The sequence below is a fragment of the Microtus ochrogaster genome (assembly GCF_000317375.1).
Source record: "Microtus ochrogaster isolate Prairie Vole_2 chromosome 14 unlocalized genomic scaffold, MicOch1.0 chr14_random_1, whole genome shotgun sequence".
In the NCBI taxonomy this organism is placed as follows: domain Eukaryota; kingdom Metazoa; phylum Chordata; class Mammalia; order Rodentia; family Cricetidae; genus Microtus; species Microtus ochrogaster.
Genome location: NW_004949096.1, coordinates 23,226 through 35,649, shown reverse-complemented (window position 1 = coordinate 35,649; position 12,424 = coordinate 23,226). Strand labels below are relative to the sequence as shown.

General features: G+C 43.1%; 1 protein-coding gene across 1 annotated transcript in view; it reads left to right on the top strand.

Annotated features, from left to right (window-relative positions):
* The window catches only part of Prrg4 (proline rich and Gla domain 4), a 24,927-nt gene extending 13,624 nt beyond the window's left edge, over positions 1 to 11,303 (top strand). Inside the window, exons 5-6 of the mRNA XM_005364456.3 lie at positions 1,358 to 1,490; positions 9,893 to 11,303. Of these exons, the coding sequence (XP_005364513.1) occupies positions 1,358 to 1,490; positions 9,893 to 10,124 (365 nt within the window). The 3' untranslated portion in view covers positions 10,125 to 11,303. The remainder of the gene's footprint in view (positions 1 to 1,357; positions 1,491 to 9,892) is intronic.
* The last annotated feature ends 1,121 nt before the right edge of the window (positions 11,304 to 12,424 follow it).

Here is a 12,424-nt window from a genome sequence, read left to right as displayed (position 1 = left end):
CCCCCACTCCCCACCCCCCGAAGCAGGAAAAAGAGAAAGACTGAAGATGTATCTTAGTGGGAGAACACATGCTTAGCCTGGGTTCAGTCTGCAACGCTAAGAGAAGAAAAAGAAACACACCAGGAGGACAGTATTAGAAGTCGTAGCTTCTGGGAAAGGGAAAGCCCCTGTCTTACCTGTAGTGGTCATCTCAAACTGCTTGCTTTTCTTTATAATGGTTTGATACATAATAATTGAACCTGCTTATGGAATACAGTGTGGTATTTAAACACTTATATACAATGCGTGGTAATCAAATCAGGACAGTTAGCATATCTGTCACATCAAACATTTGCCATTTATTGAGGTGATAATATAAAAATCCTCTATTTTGAAATATCCACTGGATTATCAACAATAGGTATTCCAGCTTGCTACAGAGCAGTAAAACTGACTGGTCCTACTTGATCGTCATTCTGTTCCTGATAACTAATGTTTTTAATGCCTTCCACCTGTTTCTCCTAGCTGCATTGGTCATTTATTTAATTAGTCTTGCCTTTGATTCTTTCATTCATCTTAGATAGGCACCTCCTGCAGGGACTGTGACAAGGCTGCCTAATAATGTACCCGCTACGTCTAGCCGAGCCAAGGACATGTTTATCGCACTTACTGTGGGATATTCTTCATATAATGTGACTTATTTAAGTAAATAAAATAATAAACATAATTAGGAGTCTAAGAAATATCATGTAAGAGCTGGCAAAATGGCTCAGTAGGTAGAGATGCTTGCCACCAAACCCACGTTCAACTCTCAGGACTTACATGGCAGCAGGCAAAAACAAACTCTCAAAAATTGTCATGACAACACGACCTCACATGTGCTCTGACATACACGACCTCACATGTGCTCTGACATACACGTGTGTCATGACAACACGACCTCACATGTGCTCTGACATACACGACCTCACATGTGCTCTGACATACACGTGTGTCATGACAACATGCCCACACACAGTATATATTTTTCAAAAAGAGAAAAATAAATTTAAATAACAAATATTATTTAATTTTTTTCAGGTAGAGTCTCTAACACAAAGACTTTAAGATAAATAAATGTTGCCTGGCAGTATTGTTGTGCATACCTTTAATCCCAGCACTCGGGAATCAGAGGCAGGAGGATCTCTGTGTGTTCGAGGCCAGCCTGGTCTACAGAGCCAGCAAAGGCTACACAGAGAAGCCCTGTCTCGAAAAAGCAATAAATAAATAAGTCAGTTATCAGTTATGAAATTCTCCTTAATAATGTGTGAAATTTATTGAAATTATAGGTGATTCTTTTCATTCATGCTATTAACTTCTTTTACTGCTTCCTTTTAAGATGCTAACAAAGAGAAGATAGATGTTATGGGCCTTCTGACTGGACTCATTGCTGCTGGAGTATTCCTGGTTATTTTTGGCCTATTTGGTTACTATCTGTGCATCACCAAGTGTAATAGGCAGTCATATCTGGGGTAAGTCAAACATTAACTTAACTCATGTACATTCTGTTTTGTTATTTTAGTGGGTCAGACTGATAGCTGTTTGTTTTGGGGTTTTTACTTTAGAACAATCCTAGATAGTCAAAAAGATTGCAAAGGCAGTTCAGAGAATTTTTGTTCACCCTTTGCTCAGTTTCTCCCATGATCTTCAATTATGTTACCATATTAGATCTGTCAAGTCTAAGGAAATATGACCAGAGGTGTGGCTCCATAGTCAACTGCTTTCTGCACAAGCAGAAGTCCTGAGTTCAGATCACCAGCAGTTAGAAAAGCTTGGTGGGACAGCATGAGCCTGTAGTCCAACTTCTGGGTGGTGGGGACAGAGGCTTCCTAGGGCTTGCTGGCCAGCCCAGCTTGATCAGCAAATTCCTGGTCAGGGGGAGACCCCGTCTCAAAAATCAAGGTGGAGTGCGATTGAGAAAAACATTGATGCTGACCTCTGACACACATGCGCGCACACACACACACACAATGCACACACACACACACATGCGCACACACACACAATGCACACACAATGCATACACACACTGTACTATCATCATTAACTAAACTCTGCACTTACATTTTGCCGGTTTTTCTGTTAGTGTCCTCTCCCTACTCCAGGGCCTGTTAAGGGCCCACACTACATCTAATTCTGTCTTCCCAGAATCTAGGCTGACAGATGTTTGATGTTTTAACATCCACATTAACAATCCAATGATGCTATTTCTAAAATTTCTTAAATGTATTTATCTCTTTAGTGTATGTGTGTATGGGCACCTGTGTGTCGTGGCAAATGTGGGCTAAAGATGCTATTTCTAAGATCCTTCGAAAAAATATAAGATCTAGGTGTAGCTGCTGAGATCTACAGTCCCAGCAGTCAGGAGGTAGGGAAACAGGATTTAAGATCAGTACCAGTCTGGGCTACATTCAGAGACCAGAGATACCACTGAGCATCAGAGCGCTTGCCTCGAATGCGTACACCACTCCCTGTGACACCGCTGCCCCATTATTTTCACAAACAGGACATCTAATACTTTAGTGGGTCATAAACTCAAAATATCTGTGTAGAATTTAAGGACTGAGGGTATAACTCAGTTGGTAGAGTACTTGCCTAGTGTGCAAGAAGCCCTGGCTTCAATCCCCAGTACTGCATAAGCCTGGTGTGGTGGCACAGGCCTACAAACACTAGCACTACAAAGGTGGAGGCCGCCCGAGGGTCAGAAGTTCCAAGATCACCCTCGGCTACATAACAAAGTGGAAGCCAGTCTGGGACATATGACACTTTGTTTCAAGGGAGAGGGGACTGGCTTTAACCTATTATTGATACCTTAAAATTAATAAAATTATTACCAATTAAGGATTAAGTAGTACATTAGCAGAGATCGATAAGAATTCATAGGGACCATAATAATGTGCAAAACTGTCTTGGTTAGGGTTGCTACCGCTGTGATAAAAAGCACCTTGAAGAGGACCGGGTTTGTTTGGCTTACAAATCCTGGGTCAGTCTACTGGGGAAAGCCAAGGCCGGAACCCGGAGGCAAGAACTGAGGCAGAGGCTGTGGAGGAGCTCTGCTTCCTGCTTTGTTCCCTGACTTGTTCAGCCTGTCCACCTTCTTTATTTTCTTTATTAGTTTTTTTCTGTTTTTTTTTTTTTTTTTTTTTTTGAGACAGGGTTTCTCTGTAGCTTTGGAGCCTGTCCTGGAACTAGCTCTGTAGACCAGGCTGGTCTCGAACTCACAGAGATCCGCCTGCCTCTCTGCCTCCCGAGTGCTGGGATTAAAGGCGTAAGCCACCACCACCCAGCTTTTCTTTTGGTTTTTTGAAGACAGGATTTTTTTTTTCTGTTAACAGTCCTGGCTGTGCTGGAACTCACTCTAGAGACCAGGCTGGCCTTGAACTCACAGAGATCCACCTGACTCTGCCTCCTGAATGCTGGGATTAAAGGCGTGTGCCACCACTGCCCAGCTAGGTAACTGCATCTCACGTCAAGCTGACAAAAGCTAATGCAGTTGCCGAGCATCTTGGTGATTCAGTGTGGAGACATTTCTGAAAGGAACACCAGGCGCTAAGCATGCTGCTAGTACTGATGCTCATGTATTCCTGCTCACACTTTCAAAGTCAACGAAGAGGCTCATAATGGGGACCCCATGCCCTTTTCCCACTGCTCGGAACTGAGCCCAGGCCTCACACAGGGGAAGTGAGTATCTATCACACAGGTGGAGCAAGTGTTCTACCACTAAGAGATAGCCCCACCCTGGACTGGTTAAAAGTGGAAGGTGTTTGTTCATTTAAATTTTTTATTCAACAATTTATTTATTCTCATTTCAGGTGCATCTGTGTTTTACTTGCATGTATGTCTGAATGAGAATGTCAGATCCCATGGAACTGGAGTTACAGACATTTGTGAGCTGCCTTGCGGGTGCTGGGAATTGAACCCAGGTCTTCTGGAAGAGTAACCAGTGCTCTTAACCACTGAGCCCATCTCTCCAGCCCCCATTTTAATTTGTGCGGGGGTGGGGGGGGGTGGGGTGTTTTCAAAACAGGGTTTCACTCTGTAGCCCTGGCTGTCCTGGAACTCACTCTGTTGACCAGGCTAGCCATGAACTTACAGAGATCATCTGCCTGCCTCTGCCTCCTGCGTTCTGGGATTTAAGGCATGCAGCACCACTGCCCAGCATTTTGTTCATTTTGAAAGATGATTATACAACCATTCAAGTCTAAATGTAGACCAATATGAAACCAGAAAAAATTTAATTACACTCTTTAAACTAATGGGATAAGACTGTTCTTAATTATTTCATATCAGATATAAATAAATAATAGAATAATTTGTAGAAGAAGAACACTCAACTAGTAATTAGAAGGCAAAGGTTCTCATGCTAATTCTGCTACTACTTAATAATAGATCTAATAATGGATCTGAAAGCAAATTCTCCCCTCACTCTCTGTCATTTGAGACATTATCTAGGTAACCTATGCTGGCCTCAAACTCTGTATCCCAGGTGGGCCTTGAATTAATAAATTCCAAATTCTGAAATTACAGGCATACCACTAAGCCCCACTAAATTCCTTAATTTAAAAAAATATTATTTTTGCATATGTGCTTACTTGTGTGAATTTATGTGCACCACATGTGTGCAAGTGCCTGAGAACCCCAGAGGGCATTGAATCCCCTGGAGCTGGAGTTACAGGCAGTTGTAAGCTAACTGGTGTGGGTGCTGGGGACCAAAGAGTTCTCTGGAAGGGCAGTGTACTATCTCAATGGCTGAGCCATCTCTCCTGCCCTCCTTAAGTTTTCCTCATCTTTGAAATGAATAGGAAAAACAAAAACAAAAAAACCTTGATTCCTCTAAAAATTTCAGAGTATCTTTTTCTTTCTTTTGCCAGTTTTATGACTTTGGCTGTTAGTTCATCAGAATTATCATTTTAAAGGTTACTTATTTAAAAATAAAAATCCTTTATATGGGATCAGTAAACACAAAGGACACATTTCTCCACAACATTTAGTAGAGTATTTCTCCTCAGGGACTAGGGATGAAGCTCTCTTAGAGTAAAGCTCTTGCTTAGCATGCAAAGCCCTGTGTTTGATTTGTAGCCCCACATAAGCCAGGGGTGGACCATGACTGCCATCCTAGCACTTGGGAGGAAGAGCTGGGGGGCCAGGAATGCAAGAGCATCCTCAGCAATATAGCCGGTCCAAGGCCAGCACAGCATTCCCTCTTGAAGGCTTAAAGGAGATCATATTAGCTCATCGGAGAGAATCACAATCACTTAAGTTATTTTACTGCTATATGAATGTCTGGAAAGGTATCGATAATGAAGGTCTTCAAATTTTTTCATCCTATTTTTTGCCCACGGAAGCAATGTTTTTAGGGTCCTGAGAAATAGCTCAGCCAGCAAGAGTGTAGGCTGCTTTTCCAGGTGACCCAACTTTGATACCCAGCACCCACATTAGGAAGCTCACAACCACCTGAAACTCTTGCTCCAAGAGACAGGACTCCACCTGTACCTGCACTCATTTGCACAGACCTACACGCACGCACGCACACACACACATTCATACACGCATGCACACACAAACACACAAATTTTAAAATTTTAACAAAGTAAAAATTAAAATAAGGAAATAAACAAAATTCCTGGAATGCATGCCTTTAATCCCTACAGAGGAAGGCAGAGGCAGGCATATTTCTGTGAGTTTGAGGCCAGCCTAGTCTACAGAGCGAGTTCTAAGACAGCCAGGGCTGTTACACAGAGAAACCCTATCTCAAAAAAATAAAAAATAAAAAAACAAAAACTGAAAGAAATAACTATGAGGCTGCACATAGCGCAGCCAGTAATACGCCTGCAATGCAAGCATGAGCATCTGAACTGGACCCCAGCACCCATGTAAAAAGGCAGCATGTATTGGCATGTGTTTGCAGTACCAGTACTGGGCCGAAAGACAGGTGAATGCTTAGAGCTCTCTGGATAGCCAGGACAGCCGCATTTGGTGAGCACTGGTATCAGTGAGAGACCTGTGTCAAAAAAAAAAAAAAAAGCCAGGATGAATCTCTGTGAGTTCAAGACCAGCCTGATCTACATTCAGAATTCCAGGGCATTCCAGGGCAGCTAGGGCTACATCAGAGACCCTGTCTCAAACAAACAAACAAATGAAACACCCCAAAATAGCTCCTGAGGAACAACACCCAAAGTTGTCCTCTGCACATGAATACCACACATATACCCATGAGCACATACACAAACACATACACACACACATACACACATACCATACACCTACACATAGAAAAAGAAAACACTATTATAGATTTAATGCATTTTGACAGTAGTAGTTTACATAAAATAAAATCTATCTTCTTCATTATTTGTAAGTAAGTAAGTAGTTCCAGTTCAGAATTCATCTCATTCACATGACTTTACAATCATCTCCAGCTCCATGCCAGTGGACCCAGCCACTCCCCGTCTTCTGCTCAAGTCCCCAGCCCCCAGCCCAAGCTCTCCACCAGCCTACCTTCCCCTCTGGCATCTTACTACTCTGACTCACATAAGTGGAACCACACAGTCTTTGTCTGACTGGTTAATCTGGTACAGTATTTTCCAAACACTGAGCATCTGTACACTTGCATTCACTGATTGATTTATATTTTCTGGCATATTCCTCTAAGATATGATTCCATCCTAAAATAACCAAGCACAAAACCTGTTCAGAGCTTGTACTGATTGTAGATTTATGCAGCATTCATATGCTCATATGAAATTTAAGTTGAGACATGTCATAAGTAAGTTGTTTTTTTTTTTTTTAACTCAGCAGATGACAGTGAATCTGCCCCAGTCCCTGTATAACTTCTACACAGCTGGTGTCTAGCTACGGGCTGCCGTTGCTGCTGTATACCTCCTAGTCAGGGATTCTGTGGCTTGTGAAGGAGAGTTGTTCAAAGAAGGCATAGAGTGGTTACCATTTAGCTAGAGAATGGGAGGGAGAGAGAGAGCCCAAATTATGATAGGATTAGGTCATTTAAGTTTAGGGAAGATGGTCACAGGTGATCCCCATGGAACAAGAGAAATAGAAGGTTTCTTTTGGGGAAAAGGTTTTTAAGAAAGCGGTAATTTGTTCCCCCCTGGGAACATAGTGATGGCAGAAGCAGACACATTGCTTAAACAATACGCAGTGGAGCAGGAAGAATCTGTGAAGTAGAGGAGCGCCCATTGGGATGCCAGCGTGAGACTCCCAGAGGAGTCGGGAGTCTGGACTTGTCTGAGGGAAGAGAAGCTGTGAGACTTGATGGCTTCAGGAAAGCTGGAGGACATACAGGGAGAATGTGAGCTGAGTCCTGACTTCTGGCTGAAGGACTGAGGGAAAAAATGAAACTGGGATTTGACAGGATAAAATAATATTTTATTTCTAAGATTTTTAAAGACAAACTAAGAGGGTCTGAAAGAGATGGCTCAGCAGTTAAGAGCACTGGCTACTGATATAAAACAAAGCAGTGTTTTTTAAAAAAGAAGGAAGGGCAAAACAAAAAAAAGACAACCTATAATAAGATAAAGGGCTTGAGCTGACTTTTCTCCAAAGCGGACAGACAAATGTCCAACAAACACTTGAAATGATGATGAGCATGCTGGGATTACACACGCATTTACTACTGTGTCTGGCTTTTACATAGCTTCTGGAAACCCAAACCCAGATCATCAGGTTTGCAAGACAATTCCCTAGACCTATGTGAACTGTCCCTTAGTGGTAAAAATTCTATAGACATGGATTAGAGGTTTGTCAAACTTGTCTGAATCTTAATTATCATATTACCCTTATCCATAGGAGGTTAGGTGATGCCCTGATACTTTATAGTCAGTCAACTTCACAGTCTAAACAGCTCAGTTTACTAACATTTACATTGTAGCTTCTGGACTGGCGAGATGGTTCAGTGGGTAAAGGACTTGACACCAATCCTGATGACCCAAATTCAGTCCTTGAGATCTCCATGAGCCTGGCGGTGGTGGTGCACACCTTTAATCCCAGCACCATCGAGGCAAAGAAAGGCAAATCTCTGTGAGTTTGAGGCCAGCCTGGTCTACAGGCTGGTTCCAGGACAGGCTCAAAAGCTACAGAGAAACCCTGTCTTGAACCCCATCCCTTCCCCAAAAAGAGAGAGAGGGAGAGCTACATGCTAGAGAGAACCAGCTGAGAAAGTTGTTCTTGGACTTCCACAAGCAGAGTGTGGCATGTGTGTGTATATGTGTGTGCATGTTTATGTATACATGTATATATACACATATACATGAGATTTAAATTTTTTTTTTTTTTTGGTTTTTCGAGACAGGGTTTCTCTGTGGCTTTGGAGCCTGTCCTGGAACTAGCTCTTGTAGACCAGGCTGGTCTCGAACTCACAGAGATCCGCCTGCCTCTGCCTCCCAAGTGCTGGGATTAAAGGCGTGCGCCACCACCGCCCGGAGATTTAAATTTTTTAATGTAGTTTGCAATTCACAGAAGAGAGTGGACAGCCATAGGCTGAAAACATCAAACCCACGTTGCATTAAGTTTTCACTGGCTGATGAAGTTTCGTGAAACTGTTGGGATTTTTTTTTTAGGTGTGGTGGTACAAATCTGCAGTTCTAGAACTCAGAAGGTTTTCCAGTTCAAGGCCAGTTACAATAATGAGTTCAAGTCCAGCTCAGCAACCTGAAAAGACCCTTTCCTAACATTTCAGAATGACTAGAGATGGTAGCTCAATGGTACAGTACTTACCTTCCAGCATGCCCATGACTCTGGGCTCAATCCCAATACGAAGAGAAGACAGGAGAAGAGAAGAGGAGGTTAAACTTTGTGTTTCAGCGCTGAGGGTGGAGCCAGGTCTTTATACTCTAGGCTACTGCATTACCATGTGCTTGGCCAAGCGTAAATGGGCTTAGGTCACTAAAGATGGAGGAAAGAAAGAGACAGCATGACTGGAGGGTAACAATACCAGTCAAGGCACAGAGAAGCAGGCTGGAGGGAAGCTCAGCTGTAGATCCCTTGCCTGGCATTTTTAGAGTCAATGATTCAATCTCCAGCACTTCATGCCTATAATCTCAATACTGGGGAGGTTAGAGGCAGAAGTTCGAAGTCATCCTTAACCACATAGTGAGTTTGAGGCCAGACTGAGCTACATGAGACCCTGTCTTAGGGGGTGAAAAAAGAGCAGAGAGACAGATGGGGCCTGAAGTTCTATTTGACAGAGAAGAAAGCTATAAAAAACACAGTGAGGCCAGAGTAAGGGAGGCTTGGAAAGGAGGATTCAGGAGGTATATAAACATGGAGGGCAGGCCATGTCTAGATCACATGACAGAAATACTGCTTGGGAAAGGTCAAGGGTCAACCAGGCAGCAACACTGTGGAGACTACCTCTGTGGCTTGGCATCGTGCCCCCTCACAGCAAAGCCTGGGCTTGGTTTCCGGAGCAGGAGGGAAAGAGTCACCCTGTTGGAAATATTACATCAAACGTCCTCCTCCATCCACACCAACAACTCTGCTGAGATAGCTTTATTACCCAGTTTAGAGAGGAGGAAACTGAGTCAGGGAGCTTGACTTTGATCACAGGATGACAGAGTACAGTTTCTGATCCACGTGTACCTTCAGTGCTCTTAGTCCGTCTGTCTGTCTGTCTGTCTTTCCTTATTTCTTTCTTCATTTAATTTTTCTAGGCACAGTTTCTCTGTGTAGCCCTGGCTCTCCTGGAACTCACTGTGTAGACCAGGCTAGCCTCAGACTCATAGAGATCTGTCTGCCTCTGCCTCCAGAGTGCTGGAATTAAAGGAGTGTCCCACTACTGCCTGGCTTCTAGAATGTTTAATGTCATACCTTAACCCAGAAATTTGGCTCTCTTAAACCTAAATGTCATCTCTCTCTCTAGTTCCTCAGCTGTCTACACAAGAAGGACCAGACACATACCCTCCATCATCTTCAGAAGCCCTGAGGAGGTTGTCTTGCCTTCATCACCACCTTCAGAGGACATAGGGCTACCTTCCTATGAGCAGGCAGTAGCACTGACCAGAAAGCACAGCGTCTCACCGCCACCTCCATACCCTGGGCCAGCCAAAGGATTTAGGGTATTTAAAAAGTCTATGTCACTCCCATCTCACTAAGCCCACCTTGCCGCCTTTCCGTAAGACATTCATGTGGTTTGAATGATTTGTTCTCCCCGAAACAAAAAATGACATTCCTGTTCAGCTTTCTATGACAAACTGCAAGGAATAAAGAAGCAATACTGAACAGAACTCACCACAGTTCTGCTTCTGGCTCGGACTGGAACTGGATCTCTATCATCTTGGTAAGAGATTTCAGCTCCATTTCCTTGAAGTGAAGAAAACAGTGCCGTTTTGCAATGTACGTTGTACTGGTTCATAAATCTTTGTTATAGCTGGGTAGTGTGATGTGTGTCTATAAATATATGTTGTACTGGTTCAGAAATCTTTGCTATAGCTGGGTAATGCGACACGTGCCTACAATCCCCACACCTAGGACACTGAGTTGGGAGGGATGAGTTCAAGGACAGTCTTAGCCCTATCCAGACCCTGTCTCAAAACAAAACAAAGTTTCTTAACAGAAGGAGCAAACTAGGAACTGTCAATCATTAGTTTATTTCAAGTCATGAATTGGATCCTCTCTTCATTAGGATTTCTTCTTGGCTGAGAATACTTCACAGAATTTGACATTTTGGTGTAAATCTGGGGCCTTGTATAATCACCTGGTTTTCTGATTTAATTGGTGCAGAACACTCACCAAATTTGCAGGTCTTAGTTTTTTTACTTGCTATCAATCATGTTTCCATGGAATAAGAGGGGCCAAGAGAGTTTTGTTGTTGTTTCTAAAAATTGCTATTCATAGGCTTAAGAGACATCTAGTTTGGAAAAGTGCTTATCATACAAACATAAGGATCTGAGGTCAATCCTCAGTATCCATGTCTGAAACAAAAAAAAACACACACACACACACACACAAAATATCAACAACAGAGTGAGTACTTGGATGCATACCTATAATCCTAGCACTGGGGAGAAGGAGATAGGAGGACCCCTGGGGTTGGTGGCTAGCCACTGTAGCTGAATCAGGAACCTCCAAGTTCAGTGAGAGACTTGGTCTCAAAAGTTAAGATGGAGCCAGTGAGCTAGTGCATGCCTTTACACCCAGCACTCAAGAGGCAGAGATCTCTGTGAGTTTAAGACCAGTTTGTTCTACATTGTGAATTCTGGGACAGCTAAAAAGCCTGCCTCAAAAAAAAAATAAGACAGGCAGTGGTTGTGCACACTTTTAATTCCAACACTTGGGCGGCAGAGACAGGTGGATCTCAGTGAGTTCAAAGCCAGCCTGGTCTACAAAGTGAGTTCCAGGACAGCCAGGACTGTTACACAAAGAAATCCTGTCTCAAAAAAAAAAAGAAAGAAAGAGAGAGGGAGGGAGGGAGGGAGGGAGGGAGGGAGGGAGGAGCCTAGCAGTGGTGGCACAACTCTTTAATCCAGCACTCAGGAGGCCAGCCTCGTCTACAGAGTTAATTCCAGTACAGATAGGGCTATACAGTGAAACCCTGTCTCAAAAATCATAAAACAAAATGAAAAATGAATTAAGGTGGAGAGCAATTGAAGAAGATACCAATATCACCCTCTGGCCTCTTCATACATGTGTTGGCATGCATATGCATACACGCATGCATAATATCGAGCTAGAAATTTAGTGAGAGAATGGTAGAAGCAAGAGGTTGAGCACTGGTTTTATATGCCTGGGGCCCTGAGTTAGATTCCCCAGCAATATCAACTGAAGTCATCAGAAAGCCTTTGTGTGTGTGTTGTGTGTGTGTGTGTGTGTGTGTGTGTGTGTGTGTGTTGAACAGAGCATCACATATGCTAAGCACATGCTGTATCATTAAGCTAAACTCTCAGTCTCCCTCATTTCCCTAGTACAGCCTAACATATGAAAAACACACCACAGTTTCAGCAGATGCTTCTCTATTGTAGACATAAGGGTGTAGAAGAGGAGTTCAGTGGAAAAGCCTGTGCTTGACCTGTGTGCAGGACCCTGGGTTAGAGCTCCAGCACCAGAACAAAACAAACCGTAGCAGAGCATGGCTCCTAAGCGTGGAGCACATACTAACTTACATGCTTGTCTGCTGGAGCTCGTTTGCTTGTTCCGTGGCAAGGAACCGGGTTCTCTGGAATCCAGGAACCACACAGTCCTGAAAACTCACTAGAAAAAACACTAGTGCTTTTCTTTGTTGTCTGTTTCTGTCAGACATTTCCCTATTCCTTAAGATCCTTTATAAATTGTTGCTTTGTTTTACGATGTTATAGAGTTGATATTGCAACCTGCTTGCATTTGATAGCTCCACCCAAATTAAATATTTAGAAAATCCATATCATTTTGCAGTGTGTGAATGTAAGTGTGTGTGTGT